The 19,361-nt window shown below is 37.4% G+C and overlaps 1 protein-coding gene across 2 annotated transcripts in view; it reads left to right on the top strand.

Annotated features, from left to right (window-relative positions):
- LOC150110047 (acetoacetyl-CoA synthetase-like) overlaps positions 1 to 19,361 on the top strand; it is a 515,069-nt gene that overhangs the window by 255,798 nt on the left and 239,910 nt on the right. For both annotated transcript variants that reach the window (XR_016548138.1, XM_090390896.1), the window contains exon 12: positions 1,346 to 1,471. Coding sequence is in view for 1 of the 2 variants with exons in the window: in XM_090390896.1 (XP_090247022.1) it covers positions 1,346 to 1,471 (126 nt within the window). In the remaining variant the exon portion in view is untranslated. The remainder of the gene's footprint in view (positions 1 to 1,345; positions 1,472 to 19,361) is intronic.

Below are 19,361 nucleotides of genomic sequence, written 5' to 3' on the forward strand. Positions count from 1 at the left end.
AAGATCTTTAAGCATGCCAGAGTTAAATCTTGCTGCTAATTACAGAATGTTCCCGCATAACAACAATTGACATCATACGTGCTCCATGCGTGTGATGTCTGCGTTCCTCTGTTTTTTGTAAAAAATGCAATTGTATTCAGGTCTTTCCTTCATGAACAGTTTTAGTATTTAAGTTGTTCTGTATCTATTATTTTTTTTTTACCCTGAAGAAGCCAAACAGCTAAGTTGGCGAAACTTGTCAGTATTTCATACTTAGTTTCAAATAAATTTGATCTATATAAACCCAATTGAAGTCTATCTTTTCCCATACAATAATAATAATTATTATTATTGTACGGGCACCTCCATGGAGTACAAAGACTCATCATAGGAGACCAAACTTTCCACACAATCTGTCTTACATATCCTTGAACCAATTAACAGACAAAGCACTCACAACTGACTCTGGCAACCCATTCTACTCATTCGCAACTCCAAGCAAAAATTCTAGTCCTCACATCCTCATTAACCACACCTTCATTCAACTTCCAGGGATGGCCTCTTGTTCCCTCTAGCTGAGTGCTGAAATGTTGCCTCCTGCATCCTATGAACTCTTTAAGCAACTTAAATGTTTCTATCATATCTCCCCCCTTTTTTTAGCCTATCAAATAAATATAATATAACATAAACCACCCGCAATATGATGTAATTTCTTGACATATAATTTTCTCCAAAACTCAGCATCTTATCCTTTAAAATAGGTGAATCAGCCAGATTAACACATAATTAACAGATAAAATACAATTTCCTCACAGTCTTAATTGTTTTGGCCATAACTCTATACAGTCTAACCTAATCCAAACGAATCCTTGTATTTGTTGAAATATGTACAACCTCTATGTATTACACTTTTATCTCAAAATAATAATAATCTTAATTTTGATGTCTTAATCATAGATTAATGTCTATGATGTTTCTAGATCATCTCATAGAATATTGCAACAACATAATATATTATAATATTGGTTTGAAATAGCATGTGATCCAACAATGTAGGAAATTCAAACTAATATAGCAGAATAATAAACTCAACTGCCAGAATGATAAAAAAGTGGATACCTATATGCAAAATTTATTAGAAATATTTTTCGTTGTTGTTTAAACTGTTATAATATACACTATTATTACTGAATTTTTTCAAAGAATATCTCTCATGAATCTCACATTTTACTAATAGTCGGAGGGATCAAATTTCTTTGGATTATTATTAAACAAAATTGTTGTATATGTGTGTGTGGCATTAGTTTATGATTAACAAGATATAAAAGCAATTGTAAAATGCAGTTATGTCTATTTATTGTTACAGAAGAGACCCATAAACTTCAAACTTTACGAATGGTAATGGCTGGTGCATCTGTTGTTAAGACACAAAATTGGGATTACATGTTACGTTATGTATTAAAACAAGATGTGCAGTTCGCTTCTGTATATGGTAAGTATATGATTATATTTTTTTGTTTATATATAACCATCAGAATAAATATGCAGTGTGTGTATATATATATAATATTATTATTACCCCAAGGCCTCGTGGAGTCAAAGACTCATCTGAGATGTCCTTTTATCACACACACAGCTCATCATACCATGCCTTGAACACATTCAAACTCCTTGCGGACACCACACTCTCAGGCAAGGCATTCCAATCATTCACAACTCTGCACGAAAAAAACCTACCTCTCACTACCCTACTCATACCCTCTTTATACAGTTTCCAGGGTTGACCTCTGGTTCTCCCCGGATCTCCCACTATTTTCTGTAGAACCTCTCCAGCATTGATCCTATAACAACCAACCCCTTAATAACTTGCAGGTCTCTATCATATCTCCCCTCTTCCTCCTGTCCACCAGACTCTGCAAATTGCATCTTCTCAATCTTTCCTCATACTCAACATTCCAGAGGTCAGAAACTATTTAGTCAGTCGCCTTTGGACCCTTTCCAACATCTCTTCATCCTTCTGAAAACCAGGTGACCAAATCTGGGCACAATAGTCCATGTATGGCCTAATCAAAGCCTTATACAACGGAACAAGAATCTCCCTACTTCTACACGTCAGTGTTCTCCGCATCATTCCCAGAAGCCTTTGTGTTGTCTTCACAATTTTGGCTATGTGTCCCCTAAATTTCAGATCCTTATCCAGTATCACCCCCCAGATCTCTTATTTCCTCCACCTCCAACAATATATCCTCACCAAGCATAAATTCTGCATCCCATCTTTGTTTCCCAAATTTTAAAACCTTACATTTTGTAACATTGAACTCACATCTCCATTTCCATGCCCAATCACTCAATTTATTCAAGTCTTCTTGTAAGGCCACAACATCTTCACTACTCTTCATGGTTCATTTCAACTTTGCATTATCTGCAAACAACTGAATATCTCCATCCAAATCTTCACCTATATCATTAATATTCAAGTTAAACAGTAATGGCCCCAAAACAGACCCCTGAAGCACTCCATTAGTGACTTTCCTTTTACTGGATATCGCTCCCCATACACAACTTGTTGATACCTATCAGATAGCCAGTCTCCAATCCAATGCACTAATCTAATATCCAACTCATATATCTAATAGTCAAACTAGAGGAGATGGAGTCGATCACCTCCTTCATGAAGTGGCACAATCTTGCCCTCCTTCTACTCCTTAGGGACTTGACCGAGTGCCAGACTCGTATTATAAAAATATGTCAAGACAGGTGTTACCTCCCCGACATAATCCTTCAGAATACGTGGCAATATATTATCATGTCCCACAGTCTTATGGAGTTATTGTATATAAAAAAAAAAAAAGGTAATTTTTACCTTAAACATTTATTTCAGGATTATAAGTTACAACATTTAAAAATCATCGTAAAAGGTTGGAAGTTAGTTATTCAAGAAATATATATCAGTAAGGCTCTTATAACACCGAGAATCAGTTAGAAAATTTTTGTTTTAGCTTGAAACAAAACTAAGTGAATCTGATTATAATAGTCTTAGACGTCAACTTCGGGAAATTGTGAAAGAATATTTGTTAGCAGCAATGGTAAGTTGTATACCACGAGTGAAGAAGAGGACACAATTTGAAGTAAAGTAGATGACAAACAATATTAAACAGGAATTGCATGCGAAAAAGAGGCTATGGAAGAGATATAAGGAGACAGGTGAAGAGAAGATGCGTGAAGAACATAAGACACAGGCCAGAAGAGTGACTAGTGTGGTAAGGAAGGTGAAACTGGAATATGAGAGGAGATTGCCCCTAAGATCCAAAGAAAATCCCAGGGAATTTTTTAGCTATGGCCAATAGGAGGAGAAATGCCTGTGGAAGAATGATATTGTGGGATAAAAATGGGAATAGAGTGACTAATGCAGAGGACATAGTAGAATTGTTCAATAAACACTTTATTGGAGTATTTCATCCTGGAGAAGTCAGTTTTAATGCTAGAGGGATAGGGCAGGTTCGAGGTTTAGAGGCACAGGAGGAGAGTGTGTTTCAGATACTGAGTACTCTGGATGTTAGTAAAGCTTTGGGACTGGATGGTATTTCACCACGCGTTTTGAGAGAATGTGCTATGGAACTGACAGTGCCTTTAACCTTTTCAATGAAAGTCTGGCTCCAGAAAAGATGCCCAGGGAATGGAAGGAAGGTAAGATAGTGCCATTGCATAAGGGTGGTAATAGACTGGAAGTGTCTAATTATAGGCCAGTTTGTGTGTCATTAGTAGTTGTTAAGATCTTGGAGAAAGTAGTGAGGGACCATATGCAGCATTGGGCAGATCAGGGTAATGCTATTTGTGAGAGTCAACATGGATTTGTGAAAGAGCGCTCTTGTTTTAGCAATATGCTAGCCATTTATAATAAACTTACAAGAACGTTAGAAGAACATTAAAATTACAAGAACATGTACTGCAATTTTCTTAGACTTAGCAAAGGCATTTGACAGGGTGCCACATGATAAGCTGATATTTAAGTTGCAGCACATGAGTCTGGATGTCAGATTGGTCAACTGGATTCAGGATTGGCTATCTGATAGGTATCAGAGAGTTGTGTATGGTGGAGCAGTTTCATGGAGGCAGAGGATTAGAAGTGGGGTCCCACAGGGCTCAGTACTAGGACCTATATTGTTTAACCTTTATATCAATGACATTGCTAGTGGATTGCAAAGGAATATTCAGTTGTTTGCAGATGATGCGAAGCTGGGAAGGATTATTAGGAATAATGCAGATGTGGTAGCCCTGCAAGAGGATTTGAATAAGCTAGATAGATGAGCAAATGAATGGGAGTATCAGTTTAATGCAGCAAAATGTAAGGTCTTGAGGTTTGGGAAACATCGATGGGACACTGCATACTCTATAGGAGGAGTTATACTGGAGGAAGTAAGGGAAACAAGAGATCTGGGGTTGATGATTGATAGAAACCTAAAATTTAGGGGACATATTGCAAAGGTGGTGAAGGTAACACAGAGGATTGCTGCAATTATGAGAAGGACATAACCTGCAGAGATAAAAGGGTTATCATTCCATTGTATAAGTCTCTGATCAGACCACACTTAGACTATTGTTCTCAGATTTGGTCTCCAGGATTTGAAGGGGATAAATTAACTGTGGAAAGGGTACAAAGACGAATGACAAAGATGGTTTCAGGACCGTACAATTTTGGTTATGAGGATCGGCTGTGGAAATGTGGACTGCAGAGTTTGGTGACTAGAAGAAGGAGAGGTGATATGATTGAGACTTTTAAACTGTTGAGAGGTGGTTACAGGGTTGACACTGGAGAGTTCTTTTGCTCTCTTGAACAGCGGGAAGGAGTGATTACAAGAGACCATCCCCGGAAGTTACGAAAGGAAACTGTGAGCAAGAGGGTGAGGAGTGGTTTCTTTGTATGGAGGATGGTTGAACCATGGAATGCATTGCTTGATGGAGTGGTTAGAGCGAGAACAGTCAATGAGTTTAAGGAGTGGTATGATAGACTTTGTGTTTCTTAGGGGGGGGGCCTCCACTCGATGAGTCTTGACAGACTTTATGTTCTTAGGAAGGACCTCCCATGATGAGTCTTTTGACTCCATGGAGGCCTGAATAATAATAATAATAATAATAATAATTAATTACTAAGATGTTTGAAAGTTTTTTCACTTGATTATACTATAAATTAAAGATGCCAAGAAATTATATTCTTGATTTAATCCTTTATCCAAGTGTAAGGAATAAAAAATTTGGCATGAAGTAGCATGACTAGGTTACTTATATATAGAGGCTAATGACTTCACGTTAATTTTCTTATGGATGTGTATAATGCTATGCATTATGGGAAGGGTTTCAACCTTATGAATAAGTAAAGCCGTCTCTAAAAATTCGGACGATCCCTAGGCCACTCAATTGAGGGCGAAAGACCATCCATCTCAGCGTTGGCTCCACTCAGTGATGGCCTTCCACCCACCACCACTACTACCGAGCAGAACCGCTCATATTCCGAAGAAAAGCATTCACTGACAAAGCCCCTCACCGGGCCATGCCGGTAAACACTTTCCCCAGAGACTCAAATTGCTCCCTTAAGGCAAAACCTTAATAGAGTGAACTCATAATAGCCCCCACCGGTTTCAACCTTTATTGAGATCTCATCAGTGGAAGCCAGACACAGAAGTGATACCAAAGTTGAAGAAATGCATAAGTTATATTTTCATATACAAGTAGTCAAGGAGTCACACCTTATTACTAAAATACTCTGGATTAGGGAAAGATGTTTTGAAAGTTTTTTTACTTGGATTATACTATAAATTAAAGATGCCAAGAAATTATACTCTTGGTTTAATCCTTTATCCAAGTGTAAGCAAATCAAAATTTGCATGTGATGTAACATTACGATCTAACCTATTACTTAAACCAAGAATATAATTTCTTTCTTTAATTTATAGTATAACCAAGTGAAAAAGCTTTCAAACACCTTTCTCTAATCCAGAGTATTTTAGTAATAAGGTGTGATGCCTTTTGACTACTTGTATATGGAAATATAACTTCTACATTTCTTCAACCTTGGTACCACTTTTTGGTCTTGCTCCCACTGATGAGACCTCAATAAACGTCAAAATCGGTCTGTGTAGTGGCCCTTCTCATGTTCATAAGGATATGTGCATTTCATTTTGGGATACTAAGGCAATTAATGCGAAGTCATTAGCCTCTATATACAAGTAGCCCATTCATGATGTTACTTCACATGCAAATTTTTATTTGCTTACACTTGGATAAAGGATTAAACCAAGAATATAATTTCTTGGCATATTTAATTTATAGATTAATTACTAGGTTATCAGTTTGAGGTTATTAAAAATGTTCCATATATTACTATTATTATTATTACATAGGAATCTCCATGGAGTCAGAAGTCTCATTATTCAAGATCCATTATTTACATGATACCTATCATTAGACTCAGTACCGTCGATAGGGTGTAGCATAGAGGCAGCCTGCCTCACGGCGTGGCTTAATAAGGGTGCTCGTTCAGCCATATTATGGTAAGTGGCGTCGCTATTCTAACAATTCCTGTTAGCATAGCAAGTGCAAAAAGAAGTTCTTCCAAGCTTAAACTGATTAAAAATTATTTGCAAACAGCAATGACACAAGAAAGATTGGTTGGTCTAGCAACTATATTGATAGAGGCGGACATAGTTTATAATTTAAATTTAGAAGAGCTTATAAACAGTTTCATTGTGCGATATCCTCGTAGAGCAAACATTTAATTAATATTATTATGTAATCGTTTTGCATTAATGTTTCTCTTGTAATAAAAACAAAATAGCAATTGGAGATTTTCTTATATTTTTGTCTTATAATCCATCAGGGGTGATATTTAATTGTTTGCCTCAGGGCTCGATCTAATCTGCAACGGCCCTGATTAGATTCATTCACTAGATGTTTAATAATGACATGCTTGTTGTTAGTTATAGTATTATATTTTAAATAATGGCTTCATACATATAAGAGAAAACTAAATAGAATGTATTACTAATATATATTTTGCTCAACATGGCATGAGCACCATTCAAGGAGAACGCAGAAAAACTGGCTACAACATTCAAATTATGAACATAAGAACAAGTCATACAGCATGCGTATACTATTGTGTCTTGGTTGCAGCTGTACAGGTTAGAGGAAAATATTAGAGTTCCAGAGAAGTAAGTATAGTTGTATAATTTAAAAAAAAAAAAAAAAAAATTATAAACAATTTACAGCAGTCAGTTCCCAAAACTTAGAGATAGGCATATAGTCTGTTTGATTAAGATTAGGATGGTGGCATAGGACATGGTTCAAGAAATAGATGTGATCAAATTTGAATCTACTATAGTGCAGTGGTTTGGTTCCATTGAACTCTGTGTCTAGTGTCGATGGCATGAGAATCAATGTCTGAACTTTCTGATTCCAGAAATTTTATATAATCTTAGATTCTAATCATATCATGATGGCCAATCTGTCCAAAATAGCAAAGATGACAAGAACAGGATATCTGATAAATATCTGGCATGGATAGAGGTGATAATATATCTTTGATAGGTGGTAAGAAAGATAACAACTTCTATGTTGGTTTGAAGATGATATACAGATTATATCTGCAAAGAGTTATTCTTTTTGTTCAGAAGTTCCTTTCAGATAGAGTATGTGGATCCTTTTAACATTATATTGCAGTCTAGGAGAGGACTAATAATTCTCAATTATTTTCTTAATCAAGGTTTTGCTGTATCCATCAATTACTGGACTAAGTTTTATTTTTATTATTATTATTATTACGGGCAACTCCAAGGAATCCTTAGACTCATCAAGGGAGGCCCTAACATCATGTCAAGAACAACTATTCAATCTTCACACAGTATCTATCATACTTCGCCTTGAACTCATTCACAGTCATGGCACCCACAACAGACTCAGGCAGCTTATTCCACTCATTCACCACTCTCCAAGTAAAAAACCTAGCTCTAACATCCTTGCTAACCACACTCTTGCACAGTTTCCATGGATAACCCCCTAGTCCTCCCACCACCAGTCCTGCTCTCAAAAATATCCTCTGAATTAATCTTATGGAAACCCTTCAGTAGTTTGAATGTCTCAATCATATCACCCCTTTTTCTCCTATCAACCAATTTCTGCAACCACAAATCTTCAACATGTTCTCATAAGATTCATTACATAGACCTACTATCATCTTGGTCACTCACATCTGGATCCTCTCCACCTCCTCCTCCCCATCAAGAAGAAACCCTGGTGTCCAAATCTGGGCATGGTAGTCAAGATGGGATCTTATCAAGGCTCGATACAGAGGAACAATAACTTGCTTGTCTCTGCTTGTCAAAGTATTCTTCAGTAACTGAGTGATTTGATGAGCTGATTTAGCTGCTTTTGCAAGTGCTCCCTAAACTTCAACTTTATATCCACCAGCACTCCCAAATCCCTGGCATCGTCAATCTCCTGGAGTCAGTTCCACCAATGTGGTATACTGCTGCTAATCTTTTCACCCCAAAATGCATAACCTTATATTTTGCCACATTAAATTGACATCCATTCTCCTTAGCCCAGTCCACCAAACTATCCAAATCATCCTGCAAAATTTTGACATCATGTGCATTCACTATTGCTCTACCCAACTTTGCATCATCATCAAACAATGAACAGTTCCTCTCAGATCCCTTCCTATATCGTTAATGAATACTTTAAATAGTAGTGGTCCAAGAAAAGAACTCTTCTGCACACCACTAGTCACAGGGCCATCTTTTGGATTCTACTCCTGAATAAACTACTCTCTGATATTATCTCTCCATCAACCACCCTCCTATCCATCTCCATATGCTGCAGTTTACTTATTAGAATTCCATGTGGTATCCTGTCAAAGGCCTTAGCAAGGTCCCGCAGAATCACTGTAAACCCTTTACCTTTATCCAGTTTAGCCGTTGCTGGGTTATAAAACGTGAGCAAGTTACTGAGGCATGATCTACCCTTCACAAAACCATGCTGTCCCCACCATACAGTATCCCATTTTCATCTATCTATTCCTGTATTTTCCTCTTGACTACTTTCTCCATTGACAACGACTCCTGATATGCTGATCGGTCAGTAATTTACAACAGCAGTCTTGGAAGAACCTCCTTTATGCAGTGGAACTATTTTCTCCTCCTTCCACCCCCTCGGGACTAACCCAGACCTGAGTCTCAAATTAAACAAAATGGTCAAGGACACTGATAATTCTTTAGCCGTTTTACGTATGACACGAGATGGTATACCATCCAATCCCACAGATGTATTCACATTAAGGTTTTGTAATAGACCATTCACTTCCACTTCATGCACCACAATATATCCCGTATAAGCTGTTGGTTCCTTCATTCCTGCAATATAACCACATGGATGATATACGCTTGCAAAGTGCTCGCTCAGTAATTCCACTATATCAACTGATTCGGTTACCTCCCTGCCGTCGGCATTCTTTAAAATCATTCTGCCATATACATTTTTTCTTTTACTTGCAACATATCGAAAAAACTGTTTGGGATTCTCTTTAGCCTGCATGGCTAATGTTCTTTCATAATCTGCTTTTGCTTTTCTTACCACTTGTTACCCTTCTGGCCTGTGTGCTTTATACTGTTCATGTGCCTGCTAGTCACCTCTCTCCTTAAATTCCCTCCACAGTTGTTTCTTTTTTGTAGCTCAAGCTTAATAGTATTATTCATCCATTTAACCCCTACTTGATTTACTATTCAGACTCTCGGTATACAGTCAGCCATTACCTCCTTGAAATGCTCCTTTACCACTTCCCATGCACTATCAACCTCCAGCCCTTGCAGTTTTACATGCCATGGCACTGAACCAAGCAATCTCCTAAGCTTGTCATACTTACCAGCCCAGTAATTTCACATATACCCTTTCTTAATTGAAAATTCCACACATTTAGCTACCTCCCAGGTCAAGACTTTACATTGCTCTCACCAATTGCTGGCAACGTGGTCATATTCATTACAGTCAAATTCTCAGATACAATTACAGGTCAAGCACTCTCGAACCGCTAGTATATTCCATTACATGCTGTCTCAGGTTATTATTCCTTAATAACTGCATAAAATCCAATTCCTTCCTCCCATGTGTCCTCTCCTCCTTCCAATCAATGCTACCACAGTTGAAATCCCCCATAATAATTACCCTCCTTCCACTCATTGCATCTATTTGTCTATGCATACTATCTCCATCATCTGTTCCATCATCCTGGTCTATAACAGTACCCAACTGTATATTTTGTTCCACTAGTCTCAATCTGAACCAAATACCCTCAAATATGCTCTCTTCACTATCCTGCAGTTCAACTTCAATTCTCCTTGGCTGCAGTTCAACAGCTATCATCAATAACACTCCTCCCCCCATTATTTTCTCTCTGTCTCTCCTGAACACATTATACCCTTCACATTCTATCCCACTAGCTATATCATCTTCTGTCAGCCATGTCTCACTAATGCCAATAACCTATGGCCAGGAAGAGCCAACCAAGCCCAAAAATTCTTCCTTCTTGTTCCTAATACTCCTGGCATTAGTATACATGAAATGCAGAAGCACATTAGTCCCACCCCTATCTTGATGCCTTTTCACCATTTTGGGGGTGATAAGATTATCAACAGTGTACCACATTGGTGGAACTGTACTCCAGGAGATTGACGAGGCCAGGGATTTGAGAGTGTTGGTGGATAGGGAGTTGAAGTTTCGGGGGCACATTGCAAAAGTGGCTAAATCAGCTCATTTTATTTACTTCTTCTAATAGAAGAGACTCAGAAGAACAAATTGTGCATGTTCTGTGCACAAGGCTTTTGATAATATCTGTTGTTTGTGAAGGATGATGATGTGAAGATTCATAGATATATCTGCTCATAAAGGATGAGTTCCTGTAAACAAAAAATTCAATATTATTTTTTATTTGATTACCTCCATGAAGTCAACAAAACTCATCATGGGGAGGCTCACTCAATCAGCAACACGTCTGTCATAATGAGCTTTGAAGTTATTTACACTGCCTGCACTCAGGCAATGCATTCCACGCACTGATGACAACTCTCCACATGAGAAAATCTACTCCTCACACGCTTCTTCACCACATCTTAATAAAACTTCCAGGGATAACCTCTCGTTCTTCCTATCTTAACATAGACTCTTTTTAGAAACTTGAAAGTCTCTATCGTATCTCCTCTTTTCCTCCTATTGACCATCCTCTGTAATGCATATTCTCTCAAACACTCCAGAGTCCTGATATCACTATGGTTATTTATCTTTGGATCCCCTCTAGTGTTTCCACATTGCATTGAAAACTAGGTGACCAAATTTGAGCACAGTAGTCCATATCTGGTCTGACCACCTCCTTATCCCTGCATGTCAGCATGTCAATGCGCAGTTTATCATAGCAGCTATACAATGTGCAGTCTTTGCAACATATGTAACGTGCCATCAGAACTTCTGTCCACTATCACTACAAGATCCCGAATCTCATCTACTGCCTGAAGTACGGCTCCACCAATACAGTATGTAGCCTTATATCTCTGTATCCCAAAATGTAACAACTTGCATTTATTAACATTTAAAACTATAACCCCACTCATTTGTCAAGCTAAAAGTCTATTCAAATCATCCTGTGGAGGGAGAGCAGTGCTCTTGAGCCTTTTAATACCTTGCACCCACTTTTGTAACTTCAGTGAGGATAAAATTTTCCTTACTGCCCACTAATATTTGAATTGAAAAAAAAAGTTACATATCCTACATAAAGCAATAAAATTAATTGAAATCACATTTTATTATTATTATTATTATTATTATTACCCAAGACCCCATGGAGTCAAAGACTCATCTTGATGGTCCTTTTATTTAAACACACTCAAATTCTCTGCAGACACCACACTCTCAGGCAAGGCATTCCAATCATTCACAACTCTGCATGAAAAAAACCTGTTTCTCACTCCCCTACTCACACCCTCCTTATACAGCTTCCAGGGATGACCACTGATCTCCCACTATTTTCTGTAGGACCTCTTCAGCATTGATCCTATAACAATGCCTTAATAACTTGTACATCTCTATCATATCTCCCCTCCACCTCCTGTCCACCAGACTCTGCAACTTGCATCTTCTCAATCTTTCCTCATACTTGACATTCCAGAGGTTAGAAAAACTACCTTAATCAATCGCCTCTGGATCCTCTCCAACATCTCTTCATCCTTCTGAAAACCCGGTGACCAAATCTGGGCAAAATAGTCCATATGTGGCCTAATCAAAGCCCTGTACAACGGAACAAGAATCTCCCTACTTCTACACGTCAGTGTCCTCTGCATCATTTCCAGATGCCTTTGTGTTGTCTTCACAATTTTGGTGATGTGTCCCCTAAATTTCAGATCCTTATCCACTATCACCCCCCAGACCTCTTTCAGTTCCTCCAGTTCTGACAATATATCCTCACCAAGCATAAATTCTGCATCCCATTTTTGTTTTCCAGATTTTAAAACCTTACATTTCGCAAAATTTAACTCACATCCTCCATTCCTGTGCCCAATCACTCAATTTATTCAAGTCTTCTTGTAAGGCCGCAACATCTTCTCTACTGTTCATGGTTCGTCCAAACTTTGCATCATTTGCGAACAACTGAATGAATATCTCCATCCAAATCTTCACCAATATCATTAATATACAAGTTAAACAACAATGGCCCTAAAACAGACCCCTGATGCACACCACTAGTAACTTTCCTTTTCTTGGATATTGCTCCCCCATACACAACTTGTTGATACCTATCAGATAGCCAGTCTCCAATCCAGTGCACCAATCTATTATCCAACCCATCCACTCCAGTTTGACTATCAACTTATCATGCAGTAATCTATCAAAAGCCTTTGCAAAACCTAAGTATATTACTGGGTATATCCTTCTCCTCTGTACAAGGAAGCAGTCACCTTATTGTAAAAAGTAAGTAGATTAATAAAACCTTACCTCATTTTAGCAAATCCATGCTGTCCATGAAAGATAATTCCATTGTTGTCAACCTAATTCTGGATCCTAGTTCTCACAAGCTTCTCCGACAACTTAATTTCAACACCTGACACACAGATAGGCCTATAGTTTGATGCTTGAGTTCGATCACCTTTATGAAGTGGCACAATCTTGCCCTCCTTCCTCTACTTAGGAACTCGACCCAGTCCAAGACTCGTATTAAAAAAATATGTCAAGGCCGACGTCAACTCCCTGACACATTCCTTCAGAATACATGGTGATATATTATCAAGTCCCACAGCCTTATTTACATCTAGTTTGCTCAACTCCCCATACACCTCTTGCTCACTTACAGTCAGTCTCTCTTCCCCATCATCAACTGCTTTCAATCTCTCCATGAAGTCACATTCACAAGATTGAAAGACCTGTATGAACTGTTCATTAAGTATCTCCACCACACATTCTGCAACAGCTGTCTTTATACCATTTTCTCCAATCAATGTCATCCTTCCATAATCATTCTTTCTTTTACTCTCTACATATCGAAAGAACTCCTTAGGATTCTTTTTGGCTTCATTATCTAACTGCTGTTTGTACCTCTCTTTAGCTACCCTCACCAACCAAGTCACACTCCTTGCCTGGTCTTTGTAGACCTCATGGAATTGGTTATTTCCACTTCGCTTATGCTGCCTCCAGAATGCCCTCTTTCTCTGTATTGCATACTTAATCTCTTTATTCATCCATCTCACACCTACTTTATTTAACCTTCTCACCCTTGGAATATATTTAGATATTGCATCTACTAGATAGTTTTTGAAAATCCCACAAGTTGCATTGATCTCTTTTCCAGCTAACTCCTCATTCCATGCTACACCTGCAAGCTGTCTCCTGAGCTCTTTATAATCCCCCCCCCTTCTCTTACAGATGTCCTCACACAGCTGGCAACCACCCAGGTAATCACCTCATGGTCACTCTCACCAATTGGTGGGTCATTTGACACTTCATTTATAATTACATCCTTTGATGAGATGACCAAATCCAAAACCCTCAATCCTCTTGTGTCCTCTGTTACATACTGTCTGTGATGACTCAAAAACTCAAGAAACTCATTTTCTTTACTTCCAGTTGCTATCTCATCATTCCAGTCTATATTGCCATAATTAAAATCGCCCATAATGATCACTATTTTCTTATTTGCTTGGCTAATTTGATTATACATTTCATAGCTACTACCATCCACATTTCCTGATGTATAACAACATCCAACCAAGTATTTTATTCTATTCACCTCTATCACATTCCATACTGCCTCGAAACCACTGGTACTATTTCCCTCTTGCATCTCTATTTTGTATGGCCATAACTCTTTCCACATCATCAATATATCTCTGTCATCAATATTAAATTTTATTTAATGAGATCCTTGAACTTGATATTGAGAAATTAAATGTTCGATATCTGGTTCAATTTTCATAAACAACAAGTGAAGGTTTTCAAACAGTTTCTCTGTTTGGTGACAATACGATTCACAGCACTAAAGTCTGATTCCACTAGATATGAGGTAGGGAAAGGTAGCAGTAAATTAAATATTTTCCACATATTTAGATATAAGGCAGACATTTTTTTATTTTGCCAGAATTTTAGCTGTTCACCACTGTTGAAATGCAATTTTCTCTCTTCATCATATTTATGTTCTAATTCTAGTTCTGTTTGCTATGTTCTTCTTGCTATGTTATATCAGCCTCAGCAGCATTTGCAGTAAAAGGATTCACGTTGCAGTAAAAGTCATACACCTTCAAGTTCAAAATATCTCTAAATCAATTTTTACATATCCAATTTAATTCATTGAGATGATTACTGAACCTTTCATTCAACTCTGGAGTTACATCATCTTTTCTTGATAACAATTCTGGAAACTGATGAAATTCCCCTCTGCAAAAGATTGTGATGGAAAAGATCAAGTTTTTTGATAAATAATGACACAATATTTTTGCAACTGATAAATGTTATATTGGCTCCTTGAAGCTGCAAATTAATTTCATTATTTTTTTTTAAAATATCTACCAAGTAACATGCATCACGCTTTGTTGTTTTTAATTGTTGATAGAGATCATCCTCATTTTCAATTGCAATTATATATTGAATTATATGAGAGTGTATGATACTCATATAATTCAACAAAACGAGTCAAGCATGCATCTTTTGAGAGCCAACAGACTTCTGTTTGTAAGAGTAACCTAATAAATTGCTTATCATTGCCCTGGCACAGCTGTCAAAACATTCTATCATTTTTGGCATTCGATTTGTTCTTATTTATTGCCTAATTATTATACTTAATGATGAATGAATGCTTTACTTAAATGTTTTCCTACAAGATTCAGACAATGAATACACAAAATGTTTGGTACTCCTTCAAGTAAGCAACAAAACCACGATAGCAACCTATCATTGATGGTTCTCTATTATTAGCACATTTAACAATATTGTTCAACAGTCTGTAATAAGATTTAAAGGAATAACATTTCTTCTCACAGTGTACTGTTTTCATCGAGGTACCATACACATGCCATTAATAAAGCAATATTATCTGCAATAGTTGACTCGTCCACCTGCATGGAAAATTATGATTTTTGGAAAATAGCTGTAAGTTTATTTTCAACATTAACTGCCATTTCGTCAATGCTTTGCCTTACTGTAGTATCGCTAAGGGGAAATGTTTTTTTAACTTCAGTAGTATCCTGATGCATTACTGTTGAAATAAATTCTTTGATAGAGGGTATTATCAAAGTTATTTTAGCACTCCTGAAATGCTGATTGTCCTATAATGCACTCCTTCTGTCTTTAGAGCCTCCTTTATGCAACTGGATATTTTGCACACTTTCCTTTCCATTGGCACCTTCCCCATATTGAGTCTTAAATTAAAACAGCTTGGTCAGATTAGCTGATAATTCCCTTGAACAGTCTCTTAATGCATTGGCCAGTATCCCATCTAATCCCATGGCTGTGTTTACATTGAGGTTCTGCAATATTCTGAGTACCTTCATTTCTTCAACCTCTATTCTCCCATCAGCCAGTTTCACAACCTGCATTGCAACATTACCATCTAGGTGGTGATCTTTCCCTTCCAAATTCTTATGCCTTTCAAAATGCTTATTCAGTAATTCAACAGTTTGGTTTGATTCTGTTATCTCTCCTCTATCAGTGCCTTTTAGTCATCCTTTCACAGTTATTCCTCCTTTTACTTGATGCATAGTGAAAGAACTGTTTAAGATTTCTTTTACCCTGATCAGCTATCTTTTCCTCATAATTAGCTTTGGCTTTTCTTGTCACCCTTTTTGCTAGTGCTTTATACTGCTCATGGGCATACTCATCACCTTTTTTTTCCCTTTATATTCCCTCCACAACTTTTTCTTTGTCTGCAATTCCTGCTTATTGATGTTACCCACCTCCCCCACACCACTAAAATCTTTCCCTTCCAAATTCTTATGCCATGGCACTTCTGAAAGCTAACTCCTCAGCTTGTCCTAATTACCTGCTTTGTATTTCCATATATATATATATGGAATTCCACCTCATACCTATATACATATATATATATATATATATATAGGTATGAAGTGGAATCCAACAAGATCAATTACATAGCGGGGGTGTTGTTAAAGATCCGTTGGCTCAATTGCTAGTGATGAAGAAATGCACTGCCAAATAGAAAAGATGAGTATGAAAAGAGTAATCATAATGGGAGACTTTAATTATCCAAATATTGATTGGGTAGCAGTAGAATCTCATAAGAATGTAAATGCATTTATTGAGCTGTTGCGGGACAACTTCCTCAAGCAACATGTGACAGAAGGAACTTGAGGTCAAAGAGTGTTAGATTTGATTCTACTGTCAGAGAGTGTTTTAGTTAAAGACATAGCTCATGTTGGAGGTTTAATGGAATATTATCAGCACAGAGAAAGGATTAAAACTAATTTTAAGGCTTCCAATATTTCGTCTCAGTCACAGAGACATCTTCAGCGATTACAAATAACGAGGTACCATTGTATTTGTAACAACAAATACAATACAATACAATACAATGATAAGTAAAACAAGTGAGTGAAACTAAAGTCTTAACTAGGTGGTGTGCCCTCTATGGGCATTTGCAGATGGCCTAGGATGTAAAGAGGGATCTCTGATAATTAATGCTTCCCAAATTTTGGGAAGTTTTATGCAACCGTATTTGTTTAAATTAGATTGATTTCTGAGTGCAGATGCAGATTCAGAAAACAGTCTTTCTTTTTTGAATTTACTATTGTGAAGCATGGTGGGTTTTTCCAAAACATGGTCTGTAAGGCCAGATTGACCATAATCATGATTGCAGATGTATAACTTGTGATCTTCTAACCTGATGGTTGCTGATCTGCCTGTCTGTCTGTGCAAAGTAAGCCAGCTTACAGGAACAAGGTACTCTATATACTCTAGGCACTGAGAAAGGAGAGAGCTGATCTTTGGTGGAATGGATAAGGGTAGTAAGTTTACGGTGGGGCTTAAACGATGGAGGTTGTACTTTTTTAACGACCTGGCTATTTTTTTTCTGATGTGCCACGGATGTAAGATATGGTGATGGCATTTCTGAAGTCTTTCTGAAGAGATGGTTGGGGAATGGAGAAGGAATTGATTATTTTTTTAATTCTGTAATCACTGTAGCCATTGGAAAGGAAGGTGTTGTGTATGTGTTTGAGTTGGGTTGAAAGGGCGGTTTCACTGGAACAAAGATTGTGGACTCTATTAGTTAGAGTTTTAATAATGGCATATTGTTGAGAGGGGTGGTGGTGGTGGGAAAGTTTGTGAATGTATCTGCTTTAATGGGTAGGTTTTCTACATACAGAGAAAGAAAAGTTACCATTAGGAAATCTACCCATATAGGCAGATACATTCACAAACTTTCCCACCACCCTTCTCAGCAATATGCCATTATTAAAACTTTGACCAATAGAGTCCCCAATCTTTGTTCCAGTGAAACTGCCCTTTCAACCCAACTCAAACACATACAGCACGGTAGACTGTTGCATAAATTGGAGAATATGGGTTTGGGTTATAGAATATTAGCATGGATAAGAGGATGGCAGACTGATAGATATCAAAAAGTGGTATATGGGGAATATGAGTCTGCAAGGTTTAAGGTAACTAGTGGTGTACCACAAGGATCAGTTCTTGGTTCACTGTTATTCAATCTATACATTAATGATTAGGAAGGATTTGAAAAGCAACATACAGCTATTTGCTGATAATGCAAATATAGGTAGGGTAATCAGGAATGCTGCTGATATGCAGCACTTGCAGAATAATTTGAATAGGCTGGAACTGTGGGCATGGGAAAATGGATGTCAGTTCAATGTCAGTAAATGTAAAATCATTCACTAAAACATGATTAGATATCCAATGTTGTATTATATTGGTGGGATTATGCTAGAAGAAACTGATGAGGCTAGGGATCTTGGAGTGTTAGTAGATAGGAAATTGAAGTTCAGGAGCCAGGTAGCAAAGATTGCAAATACAACTCAAAAGATAATTGCAATGCTGAAATGAACGTTCACATGTAAAGATAAGGATGTCATTTTGCCTCTTTACAAGGCCTTGATAAGACCTCACTTGGACTATTGTGCACAGGTCTGGTCTCCTGGCTTCCATTGTGATTTTAATATACTGGAGAGAGAGAGAGAGAGAGAATGCAAAGGAGAGTGTTGAAAATGATATCAGGATTGTTGAATACTGATTATGAAGACAGATTGAGAATTTGTAGACTGCAGATACTAGCAAACAGGAGAAAGAGGGGGGGGGTGATATGATTGAAACTAACAAACTTGTGAAAGGGTCATACAGAATTTCCATTAATGGAATTTTTTAATTTATGGATGGTGGGGAAAGGACAAGAGGGCATCCTTGGAAGCAGAGAATGAATGCCACTAAAAAGGGGTGAGACAAGATTTTTCTCTCAGAGGGTGGTGCATGATTGGAATGGATTGGCATTGGATGTTGAGAGTGCAAGCAGTATGAATGAATTCAAGAATAAGAAGAATAAGTATGATAGCTGGTGTGTGTAGTATGTGGCCTCCCTCGATGAGTCTTTGACTCTATGGAGGTCTCTCTCTTAATAATAATAATAATATTAATAATAATAATATATATATATATTATAATCAACATCAGAACATCAAATTCACATCAGAACTACAGATTAACGGCATTCTCCCCTTTTTGGATCTAAAGATCAGTAGATTACTTGACTGTCTTGATTTTTCGAAAAACCAACCAAACTGATAGATATTTGCATGCCTCTTCTCATCACTTCTCCTCAAAAACTT

The sequence above is a fragment of the Typopeltis vanoorti genome, chromosome 1, assembly GCF_054136105.1.
Source record: "Typopeltis vanoorti isolate ZY-2024b chromosome 1, IOZ_Tvanoo_1.0, whole genome shotgun sequence".
NCBI classification, from domain to species: Eukaryota; Metazoa; Arthropoda; class Arachnida; order Uropygi; family Thelyphonidae; genus Typopeltis; species Typopeltis vanoorti.